The 25,957-nt window shown below is 36.1% G+C and overlaps 6 protein-coding genes across 12 annotated transcripts; 3 read left to right on the top strand and 3 right to left on the bottom strand.

Annotated features, from left to right (window-relative positions):
• Positions 1–1,330: 1,330 nt before the first annotated feature.
• LOC129576837 (endothelin-converting enzyme homolog) lies at positions 1,331–11,627 on the top strand. Of its 6 annotated transcripts, none has more exons than XM_055462705.1 (10): positions 1,331–1,436; positions 5,210–5,496; positions 5,644–5,766; positions 6,091–6,232; positions 6,392–7,087; positions 7,173–7,392; positions 8,064–8,721; positions 9,218–9,389; positions 9,645–9,787; positions 9,888–11,627. In XM_055462705.1, the coding sequence occupies exons 2-10, from the start codon at positions 5,485–5,487 to the stop codon at positions 10,062–10,064; spliced, it is 2,343 nt and encodes a 780-aa protein (XP_055318680.1). In that variant the 5' UTR covers positions 1,331–1,436; positions 5,210–5,484; the 3' UTR covers positions 10,065–11,627. The 6 variants fall into 6 exon arrangements, with proteins under 6 accessions (XP_055318680.1, XP_055318681.1, XP_055318679.1 ...); XM_055462706.1 differs by having other exon boundaries at positions 1,377–1,719; XM_055462704.1 differs by having other exon boundaries at positions 1,415–2,027.
• Positions 11,628–11,740: 113 nt separating this feature from the next.
• Positions 11,741–12,548, bottom strand: LOC129576544 (phospholipase A2-like). Its single transcript, XM_055461766.1, has 3 exons — positions 12,395–12,548; positions 12,261–12,270; positions 11,741–12,173 (listed from the first exon to the last, which is right to left on the bottom strand). The coding sequence occupies exons 1-3, from the start codon at positions 12,546–12,548 to the stop codon at positions 11,741–11,743; spliced, it is 597 nt and encodes a 198-aa protein (XP_055317741.1).
• Positions 12,549–12,654: 106 nt separating this feature from the next.
• LOC129576848 (GILT-like protein 1) lies at positions 12,655–16,097 on the bottom strand. The gene is made up of 5 exons (XM_055462726.1): positions 14,026–16,097; positions 13,828–13,959; positions 13,539–13,703; positions 13,290–13,439; positions 12,655–13,102 (listed from the first exon to the last, which is right to left on the bottom strand). The coding sequence occupies exons 1-5, from the start codon at positions 14,134–14,136 to the stop codon at positions 12,983–12,985; spliced, it is 678 nt and encodes a 225-aa protein (XP_055318701.1). The 5' UTR covers positions 14,137–16,097; the 3' UTR covers positions 12,655–12,982.
• A 1,681-nt stretch (positions 16,098–17,778) lies between these two features.
• Positions 17,779–22,953, top strand: LOC129576847 (hyaluronidase Tab y 2.0101-like). Of its 2 annotated transcripts, none has more exons than XM_055462725.1 (7): positions 17,779–18,114; positions 18,240–20,089; positions 20,464–20,577; positions 20,818–21,309; positions 21,481–21,688; positions 22,156–22,244; positions 22,309–22,953. In XM_055462725.1, exons 2-7 carry the CDS (start codon positions 20,007–20,009, stop codon positions 22,400–22,402), a joined length of 1,080 nt encoding a protein of 359 aa, XP_055318700.1. In that variant the 5' UTR covers positions 17,779–18,114; positions 18,240–20,006; the 3' UTR covers positions 22,403–22,953. The 2 variants fall into 2 exon arrangements, with proteins under 2 accessions (XP_055318700.1, XP_055318699.1); XM_055462724.1 differs by lacking the exon at positions 17,779–18,114 and having other exon boundaries at positions 18,523–19,708; positions 19,806–20,089.
• On the bottom strand, positions 22,700–24,692 carry LOC129576844 (uncharacterized). Its single transcript, XM_055462720.1, has 3 exons — positions 24,310–24,692; positions 23,103–24,188; positions 22,700–23,031 (listed from the first exon to the last, which is right to left on the bottom strand). The coding sequence occupies exons 1-3, from the start codon at positions 24,432–24,434 to the stop codon at positions 22,974–22,976; spliced, it is 1,269 nt and encodes a 422-aa protein (XP_055318695.1). The 5' UTR covers positions 24,435–24,692; the 3' UTR covers positions 22,700–22,973.
• Positions 24,693–25,135: 443 nt separating this feature from the next.
• Positions 25,136–25,951, top strand: LOC129576849 (protein Dr1). Its single transcript, XM_055462727.1, has 2 exons — positions 25,136–25,268; positions 25,357–25,951. Exons 1-2 carry the CDS (start codon positions 25,170–25,172, stop codon positions 25,771–25,773), a joined length of 516 nt encoding a protein of 171 aa, XP_055318702.1. The 5' UTR covers positions 25,136–25,169; the 3' UTR covers positions 25,774–25,951.
• The last annotated feature ends 6 nt before the right edge of the window (positions 25,952–25,957 follow it).

The following is a 25,957-nucleotide window of genomic DNA, read 5'->3' as shown; positions in this document are numbered from 1 at the left end:
GAATTATTTGTTTGAAAAACACGTTAAATGAAACGATTCAAAAGCAAAAGTAATTGTTGAAGAGGGAATTAGAAACCGTTTAAATCAAGTTGAAAAAGAGAGTGTATTAAATTTCCATTTTGAACTTAAATTAAAGCTGTTGAATGCTTTAACCGAGACACCTACCAAAAAGCGACCTAGCAAAATTACTGTTTTGTAAACCGATTCAAACTGAACCGCAGAGGGCGTTGTTTGTTTGGAACGAAATTGTTTGGAGTGGGCTATCCAATGAGGCAAGTAGAAAACAGTAGCGGTAATAAATTACGGCGATGTGTTTAATGGTTTTGTTTTCCATTCAATCGAGCACGTTCGCTATAAACAAACGTGATTATAAATGGGTTCATCAAAGCTGTCATACTCCTTAAAAAAAAAACAGCTTCGAAATTGATGTGCGAGTCACTCCACTCAAGTTGGAGTGAGTATCTATGAATGAATTGAGAATGACGTGAATTGATGTTACACGACAGAACGAGTAGCAAAAGAAAATAATTCAAATCGTACGCGTCTATGATTATACGATTGAATGACGTTGGTCATTGTGATAAGAAGCATTGAGGGACACATTTTTTTCTAATCAAAATTTAAGTAATGCTAATATAAATCGTTAGCACCGTACTAAATGTCGAATAGAAGATAGACGATTAGTATATAAAATGGCATCGGCGTTCGGTTCAACCGAAATCAATCGAAAGAGAAGCAATGAAGAGAGAAAACAGCGGTGAGCCGTTTACTTTCAACAATTGAAAGTTGATGTGTAATACGGTGAGATAGGAGCTTCGATTTTTCTCTCTCGTTAGGCCACCGAATGAATTTATGAGGTGAGAAATTGGACAAAAAAAAAAGAATGACACGAGATCCGTGTGTATTCGTTTGACGTCCGAATGCGAAATCAACGAATTTAAATTTAGCATGAACGATAAGACGCGCACCACAATCCAAATGACGACACGCTCGCTCTGACCGAGAAAACGTATAGTATATACGGCGCCCGAAGATATCAAATGGTCGAAATTCGGAATTCAAACGAAATGTTCTGTGTTGTTTCTTCTTATTTTTTTTTCAGCTATAAACCGAATCAATTTCGCAGTGTGCGCATGTCGAGGGGGGCTAGTGTGCGAATGAATGGCGCGCTCTCTGTCTCTGTCATTCGTCCATCCTCCATTGCGCTTATTTGGTGTGCTCGCAATCATTTTATCTAATCGCCCAATAATTTGCACACGACTACAAACGTGTGCTGTTATCCAAATGCGTTCTTCTATATCTCTCGCACACTCTTTGCCCATGTGGGTCCGTTGATATTTCTGTGCTGCCGAATTGAGAGCACACATGCCGAATTCACTCTCATCGTGTGTGTGTATACTTGTTAGCCGAATTCAATTGAAGAATTCTTAAAAGATGTAAGCATCTCGGCGTGAAACTACTAACAAATCCGTATCCTCCGTCGCATTATCGAGAGCATTCTCGGGCAAAGTAGAGTAACAACGTGTGTCTTGTCGGATTTACTTGTCGATCAACACACACGGCACAATACGCTTTTTTGCATTTTCCTTCGTCCGAAGAGAACGAAGGAAAATAAAAAATTGAAATCAACGACACGACGTGCATTGAATAAGAGTTAAACAAAAATGTGCGCGTGAAACAACGAGAATAAGAAGGAAATTGCGTGAATTTTCCGCAGTGGTATTTGTTTTCTTTTTCTCTTATGGTTTGTTGTTTTGTTGCTAGTTCATTTCGTGTGTATGTGTGTGTGTTTGCGAATCTTATCAAAGAAACGATAGAGAAAATTTAAATATACGGGGGCCTATTTCCAAAATGTGCACCAATTCGGTGATATGTGCATACTAAAATCGATACCCGCTTTTACATTACCATCGCGTATCGTTCTTGTTGCGTTGTAAATTATCGAGGAGCTGCTGGTCGCTACCGAAACGACAACAACGACGACTACGACGACACCACACCAACATAGTAATATACAATAGTAAATGGTATGTGTTGTTTTTTTTCTGCCGTGCATACGCACAAATACACGCTCAACTCCTGTCGCTCCACTCGCGTTCGCTCATGCTCGCTCACTCTGTCTCTCTCTCTCTCTCTCTCTCTCTCTCTCTCTCTCTCGCACTAGCTTACTTCTGCTTGCTCAAACACGGACGCATGCACTGCATGGCACAATGTGTGCGATACATAAAAATAAGAACCGAGAGAAGAAAATAAAAGTATATGTATATACGCATAAAATTGAGGGAGAAAAGAAAAAAAAGCAAAACACTGAGAGAAGAAAATCCTATACCGACGTACATTTTCATTGAGGATTCTTGTTTTCGATGCGATTGACTGGTCGTGTGTTGTTTTTTTCTTTCCTCTTCGTTTCACATCATAAATATCCAACGAAGTGGTTTTGCTAGTGAATTTTCGGTGTTTGCAATTGTGGAGCGTGTCGACCCATCAAATAGAAGAGAAAGAAAAAAAAAATTCCGAATAAGAAATAAAATCAGCTGCGAAAGAAAAATATGGATTACACAAAAATTTTGTGAATAAATTACAAAGTTTTACATAAACAACCGTTGCCAGCTACCAACGTATATATATATATATATACCACTTTTGCTTTTGTTTGCTTTATCCTTTTTTATGATGATGATGTTGTTCTTGTTGTTGTTGAATAGAAATTGATTGTCTCGATTCTGTGTTGTTTTCGTATGCATTGTGTGTTGAGTTGATTTTCATCCTCGAGTGAGTTGAAGTAATCTGCCGTCGTGGTGTCATTGATTTTATAACCAAATCAGACTTTATTCGGCTTATTTCAAAGGGCATTTTTGATCCATCGGCATTCACAGCATCCTAATAATCGCTTATTCTGTGTGTTTATGCTGGTTTTTTTCCGTTCATCTTTCGCCTTTTCACACACATCAAGCGCATATTTCTCTCAATTATATTTTCTCCGTTGGATTTTCCATTTCGAGTTTTCATCGTGTTTGAGTGTGCTTCACGATGGCAAATATCACTCGGTGTGTATCAAATTGTGTATATCCATGTATGTAACAGTGTTTCAACTTAATGAGAAAATTCAATTGTCTTGGCGTTGAGAAAGTGAACAAAAAAGAGAGACAGACGAAGAGACAGAGACGGAGTTGAGCAGTTGAAGTGGCGTTGCATTTTTTGGATTATTGGCAAATCATGATAACGCCTATTTCCATCTGGAAATAATAATTGAATACTTTCAACAGTCTCAACAACGTTTGTTGCGTTGTTCTTCGGAAATTTACTAACGTCATTATGAGGTTCTTGTGTACAATTTGAATTGTTGTTTATTTTTTTTTATTTCCCGTTGTGTGGAACAAAAAAATAAACCCCGTTCTGAATTTTAAATTCATTACGTTAAGTGTTGAAATGTGAATTCGGGGAATTATCAAGTTGCAAAACAAAAAAAACGAACGAAAAGGAAAATCAAAGCGCGCAAAATATAAACTATAAAAAAAGAACCCACACGTTCAATTAACGGGGAAAAAACGGCCAATACATATTTTTCTTATGGTTTTGCTTACACAGAATGTAAGATGTATAAACAGTCGATGGTATTTTTGTGATTTACGAGAAAAAAGCTCTTAAATTTTGTGCATGTGGATTCGATAGTACACGTGCAAAATATTGTTTAAACATGTATGCTGAAATCAAACCGGGAAAAAATAATTACGCCAAAAATATCAATCATTGTCGGAATATTGAAGTTATTTTTTTTTTTGCGTCGTTGAAAGGAATACACACCACACAGCGCTCCTTCACGTCTTTTCGATGTCGAGCAAATCGACGCGATACGCGAAAAACATGTGCTCATTTTTGCGTACCAACCAAGCCATTCATTTGACATATATGATATTGTGTTTCTTTGTTTATCTCAATACATAACACGTATAGTAATTAGCACTGAGCATGCTGTTTGTGAGAACGTGACAGAAAAAGGTTTCTTCGCTTTTGCGATTGAACATCAACAGAGAATCAAAAGGGAATCATTGAGTCACTTGAAAATGTTGACTTTTTCAAACACAATCGTTTCGGCGTATACAGTAATGATGTATTTACACAGGTCAAGTAACACGTACGGTTCGTATTGGATCTGAATATAATAAACATATCAAACATATCCATCAAAAATTGAACCAAAGCGGTCTGTATTGAAAAATAAATACTCAACTTGTGAATAATGATTGAAATTGATCCAATCCGAAATGAGTGTAAAAAAATTCATTGTTTTGGAATGATTGTGTTGGGCATGTTCCAATAAAAATAATGTCATTTTTGCAATATAAGTAAAATCGTAGACTAACCGATTGCACATACGAGTGAGTCTTTGCTTGTGTCTCGATTTAAAGAAACAATATTATCGAGAGACTCGAATAAATATTATCAAAACCAACAATTTTCTGCGTCATAATTTATTACTGACCGATTAGACTCCGTCCATATCGGTGCGGCATCATCATTTCACATATTTATGGCTATAATTGCATATTTATTTAAATCGGAAACATTCAGTCATTCGATACATTGGCTATTATCCTAGTCTATAAACATAATTTAATGTATGTGTTTGGGTTTAAAGTATTTTCTTATGGAAGAATTCCCTTTATGAATGTTTTGTGTTCTTTTGTTTTCGTTTCAACGTCGCCTTTAATAATCATTTACACTTGGAATTGTAACAATATTCGGTATCTGCGTAAAAACGTTGATTTCATGTGTGCTGATGACATCATGATTCATGTGTACCAATATTTTGTAAAAGAAATATGTTCCAGTGACAAAAATATTGTGTTAAAATCGCTTAGCACTTTGTTAAAAAAAAAGGAGAATAGAACCACTTAAAATGGTTTTCTGTATGTTGTTTATTTAAAAAAAAAAATTAAGCTCGACTATTGGCAAACACATGTACTGACATCATTTGGCAATTATTTCGAACGAATGCAATTCGTTTCAGTGTTATTTCACGACTTAAAAATGCAGAACATTTCAAGCTTTTCAACGACGGATTCCATTAAAAACAAATGCAGCTTGTTGCCAAGCATATGTTGAAAACACCAAGTCGCGCGGTTGCAATTTAATAGCATATAAGTGTTGAAACATCGACTGACCCAATTAATTTGCGTTGTTTTTACGATTTTGCCCACCCGTTTAGAACCATGTATATTGCGATGAATGGATGATTAAATTGATAGAAAACCGGACTAAAACATAACTGCACAACAATTCGCCCAAGTATTTCGACCACACTTCCAACTTGTACCAGAGAGAGATTAAAGCCTATTTGCCAGACGAATAATTCAGGTTGTTTCCATAGTCGATTTGCGACACCACGTTTGGGACAAAGCAACCGAAAAGACAGACCAAGAGAGGCAGAGACAGAGGGAGGACGAGAGGAAGAGATAGAGGGACGTGCGGCTGAATTGAAGCATGTCGGTGAAAGTGAGTGTTGTTCGGTGAAAATGGAAATTGATCCGATTTTGGAAATTGCGCGAGAAAGGGAGAGAGAGAGAGAGAGAGAGAGAGAGAGAGAGAGAGCGGAGCGAAAATGTTTAACGTATAATGTTTCTCTCTGTGTTTTCATAACAGATGACCCGATACAAGCAAGCCGATTTTGCTGATGAAGACACGAGCAGCATTGGCTCGAGGTCGATACATTTGAATGAAACCACAACCATCCCGTCAATGCACATACGCTATCACACAACACAAGTAAGTCAAATATGTAACAACTCACACTATGTGTCTCTATCTATCGCTGTGTCATATGCTTCGGGTTTTTTTTTCTTCTCTCACATTTTCCGAATAAAATCGGATTATATTTTTGAATAGATAGCATCAGCTGTGTAGTAATATGCAATTCCATATAGAATCTATCTATACATGTCTGTATGTAATTGGATTTCATTTAGCCAAACAATGTTCTAAATAAAACCGTGCACAAATCGAATTTGATTATATTTTCACTGTCGTACTCGCTCATTTTATCTCTAATTCTGACTTTTTTCCGTTTATTTATCTATCACATCTCAACAGGGAGTCACTTTATGGCGAACGCGAACCAAATTAGAAAAGTATTTAATTATTGCAATTTGTACGTTAGCTATCGCATTTATCGTTTTCCTGTTATGCACTCGATCGCCCGGCGATGCACACTCTCAATATCATCAAGGCATAAGTAAGCACAATGAGTTTTATCGATACATTTTTTCGCATTTATTTTTTCTATCAAAATTGGCCATGTTTTTTATTCGTTGCTATTGTCAATGAAATTTATCTGCTTTGGTCTCTCTCTCTCTCTCTCTCTCTCTCTCTCTCTCTCTCCCTGTATATTTAGGTCCCTGTTTAAAGGAGCCATGCATTCATGCGGCCAGCGAGATACTGAATTCAATTGACCAGAAAATTAGTCCATGCGATGATTTTTATGGTTTTGCCTGTAATCGTTGGATAAAATTGAATCCAATTCCCGATGGTAAATCAATGTGGGGCACATTTGGTAAATTGGAGCAACGCAATCAACTGGTGATAAAAAATGTACTCGAACGACCAATGACAATGTTTAAATCAAAAGCTGAAAAGAAAGCAAAATTGTACTATGAATCGTGTTTGGATGAAAATGAAACGGTTGAAAAACTTGGCGCCGAACCAATGTTGAAACTAATTCATAATATCGGCGGTTGGAATGTGAGCAGCAATGCAACGAATAAATTCAATGCGGCCAATTGGTCACTTGAAGTGGCATTGAAAGTGTTGCAAAACAAGTATAATATGGGCGGTTTGTTTGGATGGGCGGTTGGTGAAGATGATCGAAATTCGTCGCGACACATTATTCAAATTGATCAAGGTGGCCTAACGCTTCCGACCAAAGAGAATTATTTAAATAAAACGGCACATGCAAAAATTCTATCCGCTTATTTGGATTACATGGTCAAAGTGGCCGTTCTACTTGGTGCCAATGAAACCGAAGCCACACGACAAATGCAAGCGGTCATCGATTTTGAAACGAAATTGGCCGAAATTACCGCGCCACCAGGTAAGATAAGCGTCATTGATACATGTGTGGGATTTTTCGAACGATTTCAATGATTTTTTTCAATGAATTTATTTTTCGCAATCAGATGAACGACGAGACGAAGAGCTTCTTTATCATCCAATGACATTGAAAGAGCTACAGGAAAAAGCACCATTGATCGATTGGCGGGCACATTTCGAAGATGCGCTACGAATTGTTAAACGCAAAGTCACCGAAAAAGAGCGAGTTGTCGTTTATGCGCCCGAATATTTGGAGAAATTAACCGTTATTGTGAAGAAATACAATGAGACAGACGATGGCAAAATGTAAGTTCGATGAAAGCTTTTTAAAATTTCAAATTTATCACATGAGTATTATTTCAAGCTGTTGCGAGGTATTTTGGTTAAGAGAGCTTTTAATTGGTTGACATTTTACAGACATTTTTCTTTGTTAAGTCAATCCGATTGATGCTCTCTTCGAATATTCATTCAATGATCGTTTGAAATGGTTAGCTAACAATGCTAGCGTCCTTTTTATACCCATCGAAAGGAATTCCACGAAAAATTCATTTAATGCGCAATGAATACGCTTTTGCCTAGAGATCCAAATTAGACGTAGAAAAGTATACGGCATATGCTATGCCCTAAGCTCATTTGGTATGATTTCTTTTTTGTTAGGCAACAACATTTTATGAGCTATAAAGTTTGTATTTTATGCAAATAGCCCCCTCGTAAAATTACTTATGAAAACCAATATCTTTTGCTTTTCATTACTTTTTCAAACCATGGCGAAGAAAAGGAACAAGTTCCGTTCTATTTTCATTTAACTTATTTTGTTGCAAATTCATCTCACGATTTTTCGTGCACTTTAATCGGGATTTTATTTTGACTCACTTCAATTTCTTTTGATCGCAATTTAAACAAATGACAAATTATTTTCCTCGAATAAAATTTGTTCGAGTTTTTATTCAACTGTTTTTTTTTTCTTTGTTCGACAGTGTTTTGAATAATTACTTAATATGGCAAACGGTACGTTCGTTTACTGCGTGCCTATCGAAACCGTTTCGTGATGCGTACAAAGGTCTTCGAAAAGCGTTAATCGGTTCGGATGGCGGTGAAGAGCCATGGCGATACTGTGTATCAGACACAAACAATGCCATCGGCTTTGCGATTGGTGCAATGTTCGTTCGTGAAGTGTTCAATGGTGATGCCAAGCCACAGGCTGAAAATATGATCAATAGCGTACGTGCAGCGTTCAAAGAGAATCTAAAAAATTTGGAATGGATGGATCCGGAAACGCGTAAATTGGCTAATGAAAAGGCCGATGCCATTTCCGATATGATTGGTTTTCCCGACTACATTTTAAATCCACAATTGCTGGATGAACGATACAAAATGCTAGAAATCGATCCAAACAATTATTTCGAAAATAACGTGAAGCTGAATGTGTTCAATTTGAAGAAAAACTTGGAAAAATTGGACCAACCGGTGAACAAAACTAAATGGGGAATGACACCACCAACGGTCAATGCATACTATACACCGACCAAAAATCAAATCGTTTTTCCCGCCGGCATTCTGCAGCTTCCATTCTACGATATCAACAATCCGAAAAGCTTAAATTTTGGCGGAATGGCCGTTGTCATGGGTCATGAGGTATATACAAAATTTACAATTTTTCGATATTTTATTAGGGTTTATACCCTATTTTGATCAATTTTAGTTAGAGTTTCAATAGTCCGAGCAACTGTCGTAGTAATATCTGTTGATTTTCGTGATAATATAACGCTAGAATCATATTTCAAGTACTATTCTTACATTCTAGCATTTACCACTATTTCTAATGTAAATATATTCTATCTCTCTTTGGCGATAGCCTGTATCAGGCATAGTACGAAAAAAAAATGAACCAAATGCCTATATTGATCTTCTTGAAAGGCAAATTATAAGCTCAAATCACTCTACATTGATTCGAATGATATGTTCCCACCTTGTAGTTTTTTTCATTTGTAATCACTAACATGGAAGGGAATAGTCATCTGTATTTATTTGCTTACCATTATAATCACGCTACTCAATATTGAATTTTATCGTGCTAAAAACGGAAAAATTTCGAAAACTTTGATGGTATTTTTGTGTATATATTATTTAGTTGACGCACGCATTCGATGATCAGGGTCGTGAGTACGACAAGTACGGAAATTTACATCAATGGTGGAACAACAAAACCATTGAACGTTTCAAGGAACGTGCCAACTGCTTCACCAAACAGTACAATCAATACGATATCAACGGGAAACATTTGAACGGAAAACAAACATTAGGTTAGTGTACAACTTCATTATTTCGGTGAAATGCTGCTGGCGGTTTTATGGCCGCCACACATACATACACGGTTCAAGTGCAAGTCTAATCAAAATTCATTTTTTTATGGGTGCAACGTTTTTTTTTTGGGTAAAAAATGAAATTTGGTGCCCGATTAAAATTCCCTTTCATGGCAGTTCATGACGTTCAATTTATACTCACGAAATTATTTTACGTGAAAAATGTACTGAATTGAGTGGTTTCTTTTGACGCAGGTGAAAACATTGCGGATAATGGTGGATTGAAGGCTGCCTACAATGCTTATATCAAAACAAAAAGTGTCGATGAGATTGATGTAAATCCGTTGCCCGGTATCAATATGACGCATCGTCAACTGTTTTTCGTTTCGTTTGCTCAGGTAAGACTTTCTTTCCATATTTTCTTCAGTTGGATCTTATGTGATTCATTCTAATTATAATGGTAAAAACCCACTGAAATGTTCTCGCTAAATGTTGCAGGTATGGTGTTCGGCAGTGACTGATGAAACAACCAATTTACAAATTGAAAAAGATCCGCATTCACCGCCGCGGTTCCGTGTAATCGGATCATTATCGAATTTAAAGGAATTTTCGGAAGAGTTCAATTGTCCACTCGGTTCGCCGATGAACCCACGCGAAAAATGTGAAATGTGGTAGGCGTGCAAGAACGCGAATCTGGCACAAATGTGCAACACACACACACACACGCACACACCAAAATTGGTGCTTAAATTCGATCGGTAATGTTGCAACATCTTCATTTTATTCGCAGTGGAATTAAGTTATGCATTGCGCACACACACTAAATACAATTATTATTATCAAAAGCGGAATAATAGTCAAGGATAACTAAAGAATCCGTTTGAAAACTATGTGATCAGCAGAATTGTTTTTTTTTTCATTTATGACTAATTTTTTTGGTCAACCGGAATAAAGGAGACACTGGATAGGAGGCTCTTGTTGTGTTAGTTATTCGAAGAAGAGAGTGTCTGTATTGAGCGTTTGAATCTGATTCGTTCGATGGTTTGAATATAGAGAATCAAACTCCTTCGTTTTATGGTTAATCCTCCTTGGCTTTTTGTGTAATTTATAAAAACTTAGTTTTTAAAATTAATATGGATATTAATGTACCTAATTTTATAGCTGCCAAAGAAAAAAAAAACAAACAAACAAAAAGCACATGGAACAAACAATTTTTTTTCGGAAGATAGACAATTATCATGATTTATTGTATATTTAATAGAAGAAGAAAAATTAACTGTTTTAATGAGACATTAACAGCAAGTGTGACATTTTGTGAATCTGGCATAGAGAGTGTGTGTGTTTGATTAATGTCGTAAATGATGATGTCCAAAATATGAGGAGCAACGCAGAAAAAACGATTCTGTTCTTTTTCTATACATAATCGTGATGAATATGACACCCATAGAACAAAAGAATAACTTTTGAGCTCTTTATCCATAACTGAGACGAAAATGTCCAGTAATGGATAAAGAGCTCATAAGATGTTCTTTTGTTCTATGGGTGTCATATGTGTATGTTGACATCATCATCAACCTATAAATAAATATATGAAAACAATATATATATATATATATATAACATGATAATTGGCGATGTGATTGTGATTCACACACACAAAAATTAATTTTATGTCAAATGTAAGGGAATGTGTGTATTTTATACATAATGAAAAAATTATATTTTATACTAAAATAAGGAAAACAACAGAAACACGAGAGAATAACAACAGAACACCATATGCTATACAATTCTGGATAAAAGTAAGACGAAAAGAAGCACATAATGCACATTTAACAAGCTGACTAAGCAAAAAAAAAACACCATATTTGTTTCCTAATCCAAAAAGTCATTTAAAGAGCAACAAAAAAAAGCATTTAAAATCTAAGGAATAAACTCAATCAAATGCTAAGCCAATTGATCATCCATTTTATGTAAACTATTAACGCTCACCAATGCACACAATCACACACACACACACACACAACACAGATTTTATCAACAACAACAGCAATGCAGAAGAAAAAAACAGCAGCACAAACATTTATCAACCGGAGTCGATTATGGACGATTAAGAATTAAATTACGCTTGTACAATTATTTTAACGTTTTACAGTTTTATTTGGACAGAACATGTTTCTATTTAAAAGAACTAGCACAAACAACAAAACAATAAAAGTACCAATCATTCAGAATGAACATGTCGTTTGATTGTTGTTTATTCATTTCTCTATCTCTCTCTCTCTCTCTCTCTCTCTCTCTCTCTCTCTCTCTCTCTCTATCTCTCTCTCTCTGCTAATGGAATTCCCAGTTTAAAAGTCATAAACATCATCGTCCAGGGCGTCGCGCTCATTTCGATCGTAGTAAAGCGGTAAGTCAAACCATTGATATCGCTTTGACTGCAAATCATCCAAAACATAGTGGATGCAACGATGTAAAAATACTTCGGTATCATAATCATCACAACGAACAATTGGATTATCATCGTGGTAGCAATGATTTCGTAGTGTAAAATACATGCGACCAATGCGATTCGATTCTTTGGAGTTGATTTTTCTCAGACAATTACGGAACTCATGATCACAATTACAATCGAGGACAGTGAAATAGTCGCGGTTGGTTAGATTATATTTGGTTTCACCAGCTGGAATATTGTCACAGTGATCGTGATCTCGGCAGCACATATCGACTTCTTTGTGTCGTCCCAAATCATCGTACGAAGAAGCTGTATTACCCGGGCCACACCTTTTGGGCAAAGGATGAAAAAAATATCGGTTTTTAAATGGCATTTTACTCTTTTTGAATCGACAATTCGATGTCATTTGAACTTACCATTTGGTACCTTTGGTAATTGAAAATGAACGAATTTGAGAACAATGGTTTGAAAAAGAGATTAATTATTTTTTAATGGACTTTGATTTTGAATAGAAAAAAAAATCACAAAATTCTCTCAGTTCTTCTGTTACCTGGCATCGACAAATTTATCCTTCCCGTGTCTTTTGATTCCATTGCATTTTCTTCAATGCTATTTTCAATTTCTCTCGTTGACATTAGAATTTTGGCCTCGAAACTTGCGAAATAACTAAGGCAAATTAAAATAGCACCCAATTTCAACGACATTATTTCACACGAGCACTTCAATTGAACTGAAAACCGTAGTAGAATCCAAGCTTCGGTGTCCTTCAGTGTGAAATCTATCGTAAGAAAGTGAAAGAAAAACTAAAGGTTTCGCTTGGAAACGGGCTCATTTTATTGGTTCACCGACAGAATTTCGGGGAAATCGCTTTCGTTCATATCGGCTTTCAATTGAACAAAAGACCATTCTTGTTGACGCATATCAAACTGAAGCGGCGCTCTATTGAAATTAGGCAGCGATAATTTGTACGTGATGGTGATCTGAACCACAGCTCATTTACATTGTTTTTGTTAACGGCTTATTTTCTAATTTTATATTCAAAACATGAACACCGATGCGAGTAAAGTGGAATAAAGTTCATACGAAAGTATTAACTAAATGCACCACGGAAAAAAAGTGCTTCAATTTGTAAAACTGATCAATTTCTAGCGCATGTTTTTGATAATTCATCAGACGTAGTTACAAGTGGACCCAATTCTTCGCATACAATTCTCTTGAAATCTCGCAACGATCGCCATTGCTTGCTCCGGTTGTATTGCTAAAAAGAAGAAAAAATGGAGATTTGTTATATAGTTTTTATGTATGATTAAATTGATTATAAATTAGATTTAAATCGAATTCTTCGTAAAAAGAAGAAATTTGTTCAAAATTCAAAAAGAAAAACATCTGATTCAGTACCGAATGTTTGAACCAAATCATAGAAAGAATATAGAGCTTTGTTCTACCTTGTTGTACACAATAGTTGGAATGAATGATGGATATGGTTTGGCAACGAATTGAGTTTCCTTTTCAGCATTCAATTGCAATTGAACACCTTGTGGGCCGGTCGAGCATTTTTGCACGTCCGCATAAGAAGCACTCACCAATTCAGCACACTAAATTGTTCAAGTATTGAGAACAAATTAACAAAACTATTTCTCCATTGGTTTTCAAATGAAAACGTCGAAATTCAGACTAAAATATAGCCCACAAACCTTTCGACCGGTATATTCAGCGTTCCATTTCATTTGGCATGAAACAAATTTGGCTTTAGCATCTTGATCGTTATTCAAAATGTCCAAAACACATGATTGTAAGCGATTTGCCGTGCATTCGGCTGGACCATGTTGACAGTAGAAATTCTGTCCACCGTTTTCACTCTTCATCGATGGAGAAAAAAAAATGTGTCAAAATCAATAAAATCGGTATGCAAATGGTGAAATAAATGCGAAAAAAAGTGTTCCATGAAACCGAAACCAATTGAATTTCAAATTTAAATTATACCTCTGCTTTGCCAAATGGAACAAAAAGCACATCCATATAATCTTTTAGCGAATCGTATGCTGGAGCGAATTGATTTGTGAGGAAATCCATTGAATCGGAGCACAACGACTCATAGTAAATGGCAACGTGAAGCTGAAAACAAGATATTCGAATCGATTTAGTTAATTAAAACCACTTTCGTCTCTCGTTTTCAATTACCTTCGTGGTATTATTTGATGGCGTTGTTGGTGCAATATTTGAATTTATTGCTAGCGCCACAGCCTCGTAGACAAAGCACGTGAAAATTATTGAAAAAACGTGTACACGCATCGCAATAACGATCAAACAAATTGACTGAATTAACACACGAAAAAAAGAAGACGACCCAGATGAAAACAAAAAATGAATAAAAACGAATGGTCGCTTGAACGTTGACCAAATCTCTACCACCGATCGACACAACTGAATATGTAGAATGCTTGAAATGGGCGTTCAGTGCTCACTTTTTATGAACTTCATACGGAAACGATCTATTCAAAGTGATAACATGTCAGTGGCCGTTTTACACTTTTGACCGAACACGACGACACACATGGAAACCAAACAACAGCAAACAGAAAAAAAAGAAACGGTCACAACGGGTGAATTCCAATTGAAACATTTTATTCGCTCAATAATCACAGCTCATTGTTATCGCCTGTGCTCGCCATTGTCCAGCTGCCACAAAATTAATATCTTTCGATCTTCAGTGGAATTGAAACAGGTTCAACTCTGTTCTGCATTTCAATCACAGCCAAAGAGTTAGAACGAGAGAAAAACCAAAACAGATTGCTCTCAATGTTATTGTTCAAAATGAATTGGAATGCAGTTGAATTGAACGACAACGAACACGTTCGTTGTACGAAATTTAACGATTTCATGCGATGTATTTGCAACGCAAACTGAAGCTACGAATAATTTAGAGCTATCTCAAAGTCAACTGATATGATTATCAACCGAAAAGATTAACTCAGATGGGAGTAATGACCATAGTTCCATTGTGTTCACTTTGACGATTCATCACTTCAAATGGGACACAGTCAAACAGTTTTTGAAGAGAAAAAACTAAATATTATTTTGCTATAGAGTTTCAAACATTTCGCCCTTTTTGGCTAATTGCGCAGTTTGAATTCATTAAACATTCGCATAACTGTGATGACAATTTTTTTTAATCGTAGTTTACAATCTCTTTTGAACAGATGAAAATAGTTTTTGCATATGCAGCTCAAACGGCGTCTATGACATTATTATCAGAGAACTGCACCATGATCGTCGTTTCGGACTATTGTTTGCACATTCGAACATGCTGTTCAAGTTATCGCGATTCATGTCCGATTCAGCTTATGAATATCGTGCTGTATGCAATGCGATAGCTTTGCTCTCAAAGAAATCTGCGGATAGTATATTTTCATAAATTGTCGTTTAGGAACATTTAATCCGATTTATCGGAATATACTATCCGCAGATTTCTATGTAAGTAAATGCGGGCACGTGAGCAGCTTTTGATAATATAATCGGTATCAGCAAACAGTCTCACTATGTCAAACTATGAACCGGAGCGAGCAATAGGAAGCAGAACGAACCAGAAGAATGAATTCGCTATTTTGAGATTATCATGTTTTGATATTTATTTCAACGCTAAATCAAATCCAGATTATTGAAATATATCACATGATATTATTTGTCGTATACCAAAAATAGTTTCATTCAATGGAATTCATCAAAAGCTAAAAATAAAATAAAGTTTATTAAATAAGCTAGAGCCAAACTTTTGCCATCTTTTTTTATATTATTCACTGCAAATATTCTCTCGTGCACATTCCATCAAAATGAGAATAATAAAATTCTCTGAGTCATAGAATACACACTCAGATGATCTGTGGTGTTTTTCTTCCGCACTTGTGTAGTAGACCCTTTTCTACACAAAAATTGGGTTTTTGTGTAGCAAATTTATTTTAATTTCAGAATATTTTAAGGAATCAAGAACTTTTTCGCCGTGTTTGTGTTTTATTACTATTACTACACTTACAACGAATACCAAAGAAAATGCTGCATAATGTATAGATATGGATATTATGCAAGATCGAGTAGTTCTGCAAATGAAAAAAGTGGCAAAACCTTACTACACGCACCTGGCCTCATTCAAATGAATTCATCACTTTTTTTTGTTAATCAAAAAATTATGATAAATCTTTATTTTTTTTAAGTTAGGGTGATGGAAAGATTCCGCTAGAGCTAAACCTTTGCAATCTCGTTTTACCAGAAATGAAGACAATTCTTTATCACAAAAATACAAAGAAAAAATCGTTGCAAATTCAAACTTAAAAACTCCTTTATTGAGTTCTGCCTTAATCTGAAAAGCAAACGTTTTTCATGAAAACTCCAACATTTTCACTCAATTTGATTTGGATATAGAATTATTCTTTGCAATGTTTGTTTTTCTTTACGTGTAAAGACTTTCAAAGAATCAAAAATCTACGCTTCGAAATTATTGTCTTAAACATTTAACATTAATATTACAATAGTTCCAGGAAGCTAGTTTCTCTACACAGTCAGCTGATGCCACATCAGAAAAAACGATAAGTTTTTTTATTCCACAAATTTTCCGCGATAAAAATGCCATCTTTCCTGATTTGAATCTTGAACGAACATGAAAATATAGATCATAATTGTAGATTGGTGCCATATCATACGACTCGTATGTAAGATCTAATTTCATGGAAAAAGTCATTTACTATAAAATTTAAATTTGAAAACAGAATAAATACATGATTATCGTGAAAACCAACACATGTGCTAATATATTCGTGTATAATTCCATTCCAGCTGATGAATGTGAAAATGTGTATTTTTCCACACAGAACAAAAAAAAAAGAAACAAACATTCAAAAAATAAATCGGGAAGCGCACAATATAAAGTGCAGCTGGTCAGTAATAGTGAGTAAATTGGGTCGGTGAATGGGAACTGTGTCAAGAACAGAAAAGCTCTGATTTGAATTAGCCGAAATTCGGTCAACGAACTGCGTACGAGTGTAAATGAGTGACATCGACGTCAACAATCGCAGCAACAGCAACAACGACGACACGTACTCTTTGCCTCATATGAACGCGGCATGGCACATACGTGCGCGAAAAAAAACGGTTTTTTTTGTAGTTTAATTACCGTACCATTGAACTTCCGCACTCTTGGCTTTACCGATGGAATTTTGAATGTCAGCAGCCAGCATATGTTTTTGTTTTATTTTTCGGAATTTTTTTTGTCGAAAATTTTGTGGTGCCCGTTTCTTTTTCTGTTTCATTTCATTCCATTGTGTCTATATTTGAATGGCGTGCTTTTTATTTTCCTCGATTTCTTAAATATGGGCATGCTTGCCTTGATTGAATACCGGCCCCGAAACGGAAAAAGAGTAACGGTGAAAATAGCGAGTTACCTTTTTTTTTCTCTACTCAGTCGCTTTATTTATTTAGTGGAGTCGTAGTATCTAGTTAATTGAAGTGTACTTTGAACTGATTTGTTTGTCGCATTCACGTTTTACCGCATACGTTATTTAGCATAAAATATCAGCCATAAAAAATGCAAACGACACTAAATTGAAAATACAGAGAGCGAAAAGAAACAGCACACACTAGTGCAAAAGAATGGAGCAACGGCTGCGCCTTACCTATCAGACGAATGGAAACGAAAAAAAACACAAACATCTAAATGACTTATATTGAAATGCGACGAAAAAAAAAACACCGAACCGCCGCATTTTTCGTAAATAAATTGAAGGCGTGCATGCTCGTACGATCTATCTCTAACTACTATGTAAGCAAAAACAATTAACGCTCATACACATTGCACACGATTTTATCTATTATTTTTCTATTGATACAAAAGCATTTTAACATTTACAAGTGGTGCGTTTTTTTACTGTCTCTCCATTTCTATAGTCACCTTGTGGCCACGATCGAATTAACAGAGACAACGAGTGTGTGTGTGTGTGTGTGTGTGTGTGTGTGTGTGTGTGTGAGTGTTTGTGTATGCAAAAAATAAAATCGACAACAATCGCGACGTATTCGCATTATGTTACACACATTGCGATTGCAAATAACGTTCAATTTGAATAAACTGCACCAAAATGCCATAACATACCACACCTGATCGAAATTGCCAGTCTATAAATCTGCGGTGGACATTATCCAGTTGACAGCTAACATGGTTTGCACAAACTCACAAAGCAAAAGAGTTTTATCAAATTGACACACCAAACATCCTTTACCCTCCAGGTATTGGCCATTTGTGAAAATTGATTGCATCTAATCGATTGCCCATTCAATGCGAATTGTTTACATTTTGGCTTCTGAAACAGGCTGTTGTCGGTATTTTACATTGTTCACTTTTTTCTTTCCAGCGGCAAATACTCACCTTGCTTGATGTGTGAAGCCGAAATTTGTGCGAGTGTTGGTGATGTTTGCATAAAGTAAATGCAAACTGAGAATGGGTAAGAAAGGAAAGACACGGAATAGAAGAGTAACAGCGATAGCGATGTTGTTGTGACGGTGTGTGCAAGCAGAAAAAAAAGAAAAGCATCAAAACGTAAACAACTCGCTAAAAACGTGTGTGCATCATCATATAATAAATAATTTAAGCAAAAGTCTGTCTCGATCTATATAACTGGAGTTGATTAGCTGCTGTGCACACATAATCACACAAGTGCTCGTGGTCGACGTTCGCACGCGCAACACAAAACCCAACCGATCTAATCGACTTTCCCACCATGTGCCACAACTTACAATTAATTCGGCTTAAATATCACAGCGAAAATTAGCGTACTGGAGATAGACACTTGCGACACATTCACCAAATTGGCAACATTAGAACCATACCATTATCCCGTCTCTCTCTCTCTCGCTCTCGGATCCCATCACCGTCGTTGTTAAGGCGCTAACACACACCACCGCCGAGTCTTAATTGTCGCCGTTTTTTTTCTCTTCATTTATAAATGATACAAGCGCGCGCGACTTCTCTCGTTGTTTTTATGTAATAATTAATTGATTGCCCGTAAATCGTGCCGTTTTCTTCCTCTTTGTGCATTTTTTGTGTGTGTGTTTATCATTAAAAATTTTGTTTCATTCGGTTTATTTACCGATCGAATTCGGTTGTGTTCGGTCAACGAAAAAAAAAATCTTTAGTTCGACACTTGAAAAATCCTTTGGGTAACACAGTATCAAAAGGTGATTTGCTAACCAAAAAAAAAAATCTAGTTCATCACCAACAGTTTTTCTCTCGTTGGAAAAATTTACCATTAAAATAGTTCGTCGAATTGCCTCTTGTTCTCGACGTTAAACGCTCGATAAAAAAGCAATAAAAAAGGAAGAAAGAAAGAGCTTAGGTAGATACGGTGTAAAGTAATTGACACATTTTTTTCCATTTTGCATTGAGAATCCCATAAAACGATTTGTAATTTTGTGCTGCTTTTTATTCGTACAAATTTCACTATTTATTGTTAATCATCCATATGCAATGGTGAGATAGATATTAAAACAGTTTTATGACCGTGAACGAGATCGCAAACCTTCTCCCGTATCAAAAGGAATTTGCCGAATCGGGTGTTGGTGTGTGTGTGCGTTTTTTATTCTAGTGTAATATTTACAAATGATTTGAGCGCGGAATTTTTTTTTTGATCTCTCACGCGGATGTAAACGGGGTAAATGGAATCGAAATAAAAAAAACACTAAAGTGATGCTGAAAAGGACAAACCAGAAACATTGAAGGTGTCGACACAGCACTCTTTTTTTTATCCCAGTTTGTTTGTTTGTTCTCACTTGTTTGCACATAAAACGGAATAAATTTTGAACACCCAAATATACTTTAATTCGAGTAATTCAAGCAGATTTTTTTTCTTTCGTGTTTATGTTTTTATAAACTATAATTGATACGCTAATAAGTAAATACTAACGACAACTTCTTTCGCAAGTGAATTAATTGTTTTGAAGACGAAAAAGAAAAAATTGATACGTATTATATGCCACAGAAGACATTGATATAAACTTGAAACGGTTTTGTTTTGTTTACTCTGCCTCAATCTTGCATGCTCTTATAAGCGAGCGACAAGTGTAAATTTTCGATCATAATCAATTCGCACTTGGATCAACCAAAACAAAAACAAAACAACAAGATGAGATCGTCTCACATCAGAATCACTGTGGTTATCCAATTTTTTGTGTACAACTGGTTTGCGGTCGCTCTCATCGATGCAAAGTAAGTGAGATTCTTTATTTAATATGCCGATTGACGTGCATGAAGGATACAAATTAAGTCATTTAGCATTAGCACTATGCTTGATTAACGCTCTTGTTTTCATTGAAACCGGACACGCGCATGTTCGATTCATTTTCAAATTGAAACATTGAAAAATTGATCACTCACATTTTCTGAGAAAAGTTGTTTCTAACTGAATTGATTTTATTGAGTTTTCTGTAATATTATTCAAGAATATTTTTTACTTGATTCAATTTTTCATTGTCATTCTTAACCTTAATTTTTTCGTGTTTTTTTTTCAATTTTCATGCAAAATGATTCATTGCATATCATTTGGATAAGAATGTTCTTTATCATATACCATCTATTTTTAGGCCATTCACCCTGTATTGGAATATTCCGTCGTTTATGTGCCGACAGTTCAAATTGCCACCGATTAATGTGACCGAAAAGTACGGCATCGTGCAGAATGAAGATGACGCATTTCGGTGAGAGAGAGAGAGAGAGAGAGAGAGAGAGAAAGAAAAGAAAAACCTGTTTTACATTACTTTCAGTTCATTCCAGCAAATTTTATACCTTTCAATTTTCAATACTCTGTTTATTTTTCGACTGTTCGACAAACTTTAAAACGTTTTTTCTTTCTTTTGTGTGTGAATGAAAGTTAATGAAATGTCGTTTTTAACCGTTATTTTCAATGAAAGTTACTTTTACAATGACTTTTTCTTTAGTGGATCAGCAATATCGATACTGTATGATCCGGGTAAATTTCCGGCATTATTGGAAAATTCGTCGTCAAGAGCATTGGTGCAGAGAAACGGAGGTGTTCCACAGCAAGGAAATCTAAATGAACATTTGCAAGTCTTTCAAAAGCATGTAAACGAATTGGTTCCCAATTCAAACAACGATGGACTGGCTATCATTGACTTTGAATCATGGCGACCGGTTTATCGGCAAAATTTCGGTACATTACAACCATACCGTGATTTATCGGAGCAAATCGAACGAAAACGACATCCGCTGATGCCGAACAAACGTATCGAAGCCGAAGCGACACGAAACTTTGAAAAAGCCGGGCGAACATTTATAGAAAGTTCTATTGATTTGGCGCGCAAAATGCGACCACGCGCCAAATGGGGCTACTATGGTTTGCCGTACTGCTTCAATAGCAAAGGCACATCCATCGAAGACTGTCCGCGTGAAGTTAAAGAGGAAAATAACAGGTAGATATTTCGATTCGATTTCTTAAATTCGCAAAAGATTACAATTCACGAACGCGGACAAGAAATATTTTCGACATTCATTGCGATTCTCTTTAATCATAACAATTTTGATCTTTTAATTCTTTTTTTTTCCACTTGCTTTCTCTAAACTATGTTTGTGTCAATTGTTAGAACTCAATGGATTTACGATGCATCCGATGTCATTTACCCATCTGTATATATGACCGAGCAAATCCTACCAAATGATCGAGCGAGAATGGTACGTGGTCGCGTAAAGGAATCAATTCGATTGGCAAGACGTTCGCGAAATCCGCAGAAACCAAGAGTTATCGCCTATTTTCGATATGTATTCACTGACACTAAAAAGTACTTAAATCAGGTAAAATAACCGAAAAGTGCGAAAAGTTGGTAATTTGGCAGTTTCATGGTTTGGAAAAGCATTTTTATTTGGATTTTTTGACAATTTTTTTTTAGCTTGAAGCATTTTTTAAAGAACTGAAAAATCAAATAAAAAGAATGACTACCAGCTTTGCCCTATTTGAACTTTTCATGATATTTGTACGTGAAATTTATAAGTCCATCTATTGAAAAAACCCAAAATCAATGAAAGTTCAAAGTTTTTCATAGATTATCTATGGTATTTACATGTGACACATACAGCGCCATCTATTGAAAAAAGTCACAATCGTGTCAAGTTGAAATAAGGCAAAATAGCCCAGAAAATGGTTGTCATTCTTTATCAATATTCTTGAATTTTGCCTTGAATTCATCCAAATTTGTGATCCAATTCAAAAAAGTGCCCAATCATGATTTTCCACGCTCATCTGCTTTTTGTTTGATCTGCAGAAAGATACTTATGAAGCGCTCAACACAGTGAAGAGTATTGGCGGCGATGGTGTCGTACTGTGGGGCAGCTCGTTCGATTTGAATACCAAGTACGTTGCAAAACCAAATTTACCTTCTAATTCAATTCACGGTCACATTTGTTTATCGTTTCAGATCAAAATGTGTTCAATTCTACGATTATTTGGAAAATGTCCTTGGTCCAATCGCACAATCGTTCCAGCCGCGATACTATGTGGATGGTGTATAGGCCACCGTGCAAAATTCTAAAATTAGTTGCTTAATTTAGATTCTCACCAAGTACAATTTGATTTGGCACCATTTCTATTGTACATTTTTACCACCTGAATCTCGGTTCATTCCCTTTTTTTTCTTGTTCATCCCGAGCATTCAAAAGCACATCAACATTTGAAATTTATTTATTTTTCTAATCTCACCGGATAGAAAAAAAAAATTTGCATAGGCCATAAGTTAGGTATTAATGTGAAACACGTACAAACCTCTGAATTTCTCATTTTGCACCGCAAATGATCAAACATTTTCTTAATTCATTTCATAGACAGGATGGTTTTTATTTTTGCAAGAAAAAAATTACAGTTCTTCTGATTGTGATACGTTGAACAACAATTAACAACAGAAAGAAAGTAAATTAGCACGCAACAGGAATTGACATTTTCATCTAATTCGCCTAGTCTACGTTTAGAAAGATGTCGATGGTTTTTCTTATATAATAAATATGATATTTGTGATACATCTCTTATTTTTACTTATGTAAATAAATACATTTTAACAATGGTCAAATGATGAAGTTTTCTTGGTGATCATTTGAGTTTAGCGTGCTTTCGGGGGCTCCTCATGTCGACCTCTTCGCTGACCTCGCTGAAAATGGAATTGGATCTTGTGAAAAACGATCGAATTTTTTTTAAATTTATTTTAACAATTGAAATTACCTTGGGCAATCCGTAAATTGTTTGCGCACCGAGCTAACATACTGTTTTGAGTGTCGATTGTAAACTTTTTGCCGTCGATTTATCACAATATTTCCGCTGGTATTATCGATCGATACACGGCTTTTTTCTGGCGGTGAGCTCATGACCGATGTCGATCGGCTCGGTTGGTTGCTGGTTGTGGCTTCGGTTTCTTTTGGAGCCGCTAATTTATTCTTTTTGCGTGGTGAACTACGCGTTGCGATCACAGTACTTTTAAGCTGATGAAGTCCACCGACTTCATTCTGCAATGCATTCCGTTTCAAATAGTATCGCCTCGAGCCAATATTTAGGCATGCCCCATCCATGGTATCGTCATCACTACGCTCCGAAACTGAATCATCGTTTGATTCACTGTATGATGAATACGATGCATTCAATTCGGTATCATAGTCAGTGGTTTCACACTCTTTTGCTCGCCTAGATGGTCCAGCAGTTGCCTGGCGTTTTCGCCTCGTATACCGGCTATCATACTTGTTTTCAAACAACTTTTTCACCTTATCCAATTGTGAACCAACACCTTCAATCACATCGATGCTTTGCATATGTGCACATTCATTCATATTGGCCGCAAAATGGTCTTTCATCTCATTGTATCCAAGTTGCAATGTTCCGATGGCACTCATAAGTCCTTTGCTCTCATTCTGTAGATCATTCACAGTGGCCAGAATCGTTGAGTTGATCTTCTGAAAATCACCAAAGCAATCGTTGCCCAGTCGGTGCAATTGCATTGATTCGGGATAATGTTCCATATCACATTCGACAAATCGAAATGCATTACTTTGATACAATCGCCAAAAGATTGCACGAGCCTGCAAATATTTTGGTTCAATGTAAATGGCATCGCAGAAATTTTTCATTCGCGTCCAATCGTTGAGCGTATAACGAAATTTACAGAAATCTTTTGTCGGCTGCTTGAAATACATCGCATACATTAAGTACAGTGTAGCCAATCGCTCTCCAATCGTTGTTGAACCGGTAAAAATATTCTTTAGAATCACAAAACAATTTTCTGTATACAATAGCAGCTCGTGCTGATGAGTGTGTCCGCTGTAGAATAAATGAGAAATTGATGGAAATGAGTAAAAAAAACTGAAACAAGACAAGATAATAGAAGAAAAAACGGTAAAAAATCAACGAATTTCCAGCTGACCACCAATTATTCACTCACTAAAATACATAATGAAATCCTTTCTCCTTCCAAATATCACAAAACAGCTGAAAATCGGTTGAATTTCGACTACAGTATTCGTTGATTAAGTCAATGCAATCGTCGTGAAAACCCTCGGCACTCATGATTTCGTGTAAATTTGAATTGATTTCAGGAGACTATTAAACTTTCACATCGATCGATTTAGTTGGGATTTTGTATAAAATTCACTTTTTAAATCACTCATTCTGATCAACAACCTTCAGCGGTGTAAGTGTCTAACGTTTACAAACATCGCATTGGTATCTGTCACACTCGACCGAAATGAGTGTTTCTCTCTCTCTCTTTCTCTTCCTCTGGTTGTTGTGTATGACATGTGTTAATTCATTGGTCTGTGTGCTGATTGAATGGTGTGCTCGGGCATGCATGTGCGAACACTGTGCAAGTATGTGTGTATGTGTATGCGTGCTTGTGTACGAAGATGAGAAGCATGAGTTTGACACATCAAAGTGTCATTTGTGCGTCGAAAAATAAAATGAAAAAGTTCGACTGATTTGCTTGTTTTACCACTAGAAAGAAGCAAAACAAAAACAAAAATAGAAATAAAAACCATATACACTTATCGTTTTAATCGTAAAGCAAAACCGAAAATAACAATTGTGAATACAATTGAAACGGAATTTCCGTTGAATTGACTTGCCTAAAATCGTGATATTGTGTTTAATTTTACTAATAAAGAAACAAAAATTGCTGTGTGTGATTTCGATTTTCGAAAGTGCACGAAGACAAACAAACGCGTACGCCTTGACCAAAATAATAAACAGAACAGTTTTTGAAGGAGCCAAAAGCGAGCAAACCGAATAGAAAAAAGACTCAACACAATGACTAGTCCGCACGATGAATTGTGTCCGCCACCCTCAGCCGATGACGATGATTTAACCCTGCCACGAGCCAGCATCAATAAAATGATCAAAGAATTGGTAAGCATACAAAATTGCATTGGAACATCGGTCTACTAGCAAATTGTCATTCTGACATTCTGACATTATTGTTGTTGTCTTTTTTAAGGTGCCGTCAATACGAGTGGCGAACGAAAGTCGTGAACTGATTTTGAACTGTTGCACCGAATTTATCCATTTGATTAGCTCGGAAGCGAACGAAGTGTGTAATTTACGAAATAAGAAAACAATTAATGCAGAACACGTATTGGAGGCGCTAGATCGGCTAGGTTTCAAAGATTACAAACAAGATGCGGAGGCTGTGCTCATGGATTGCAAAGCGGTTGCGGCTAAACGACGCCGACAATCGACTCGATTGGAAAATTTAGGCATACCCGAAGAAGAGCTGCTGCGCCAGCAACAGGAACTATTTGCCAAAGCACGACAAGAACAACAGGCACAAGAACAAGCCCAATGGCTCAGCTTTTCGGCGGCCATCCAACAAAATACCACACAAAACTCATTAAATACATCGCAAAATAGTTAAAGTAAAGAGCAAGCAAACAATTATAAGACCTCAAATCGAAAGAAGAAAAAAAAGTAACAATGAATGAAACCATACAAACCGATACATAAAGTAACAACCGAAAAGAAAACAAACAAATATCAGTACTGTATCAGTACCAGAGAGAGAGAGAGAGAGAGAGAGAGAGAGAGAGAGAGAGAGAGAG

Source organism: Sitodiplosis mosellana, unplaced genomic scaffold (assembly GCF_009176505.1).
Source record: "Sitodiplosis mosellana isolate CC-2019 unplaced genomic scaffold, AAFC_SMos_1.0 Smas_scaffold_6191, whole genome shotgun sequence".
In the NCBI taxonomy this organism is placed as follows: domain Eukaryota; kingdom Metazoa; phylum Arthropoda; class Insecta; order Diptera; family Cecidomyiidae; genus Sitodiplosis; species Sitodiplosis mosellana.
The sequence above is the reverse complement of the archived record's forward strand: the minus strand, read 5'-3'. Positions and strand labels throughout refer to the sequence as shown.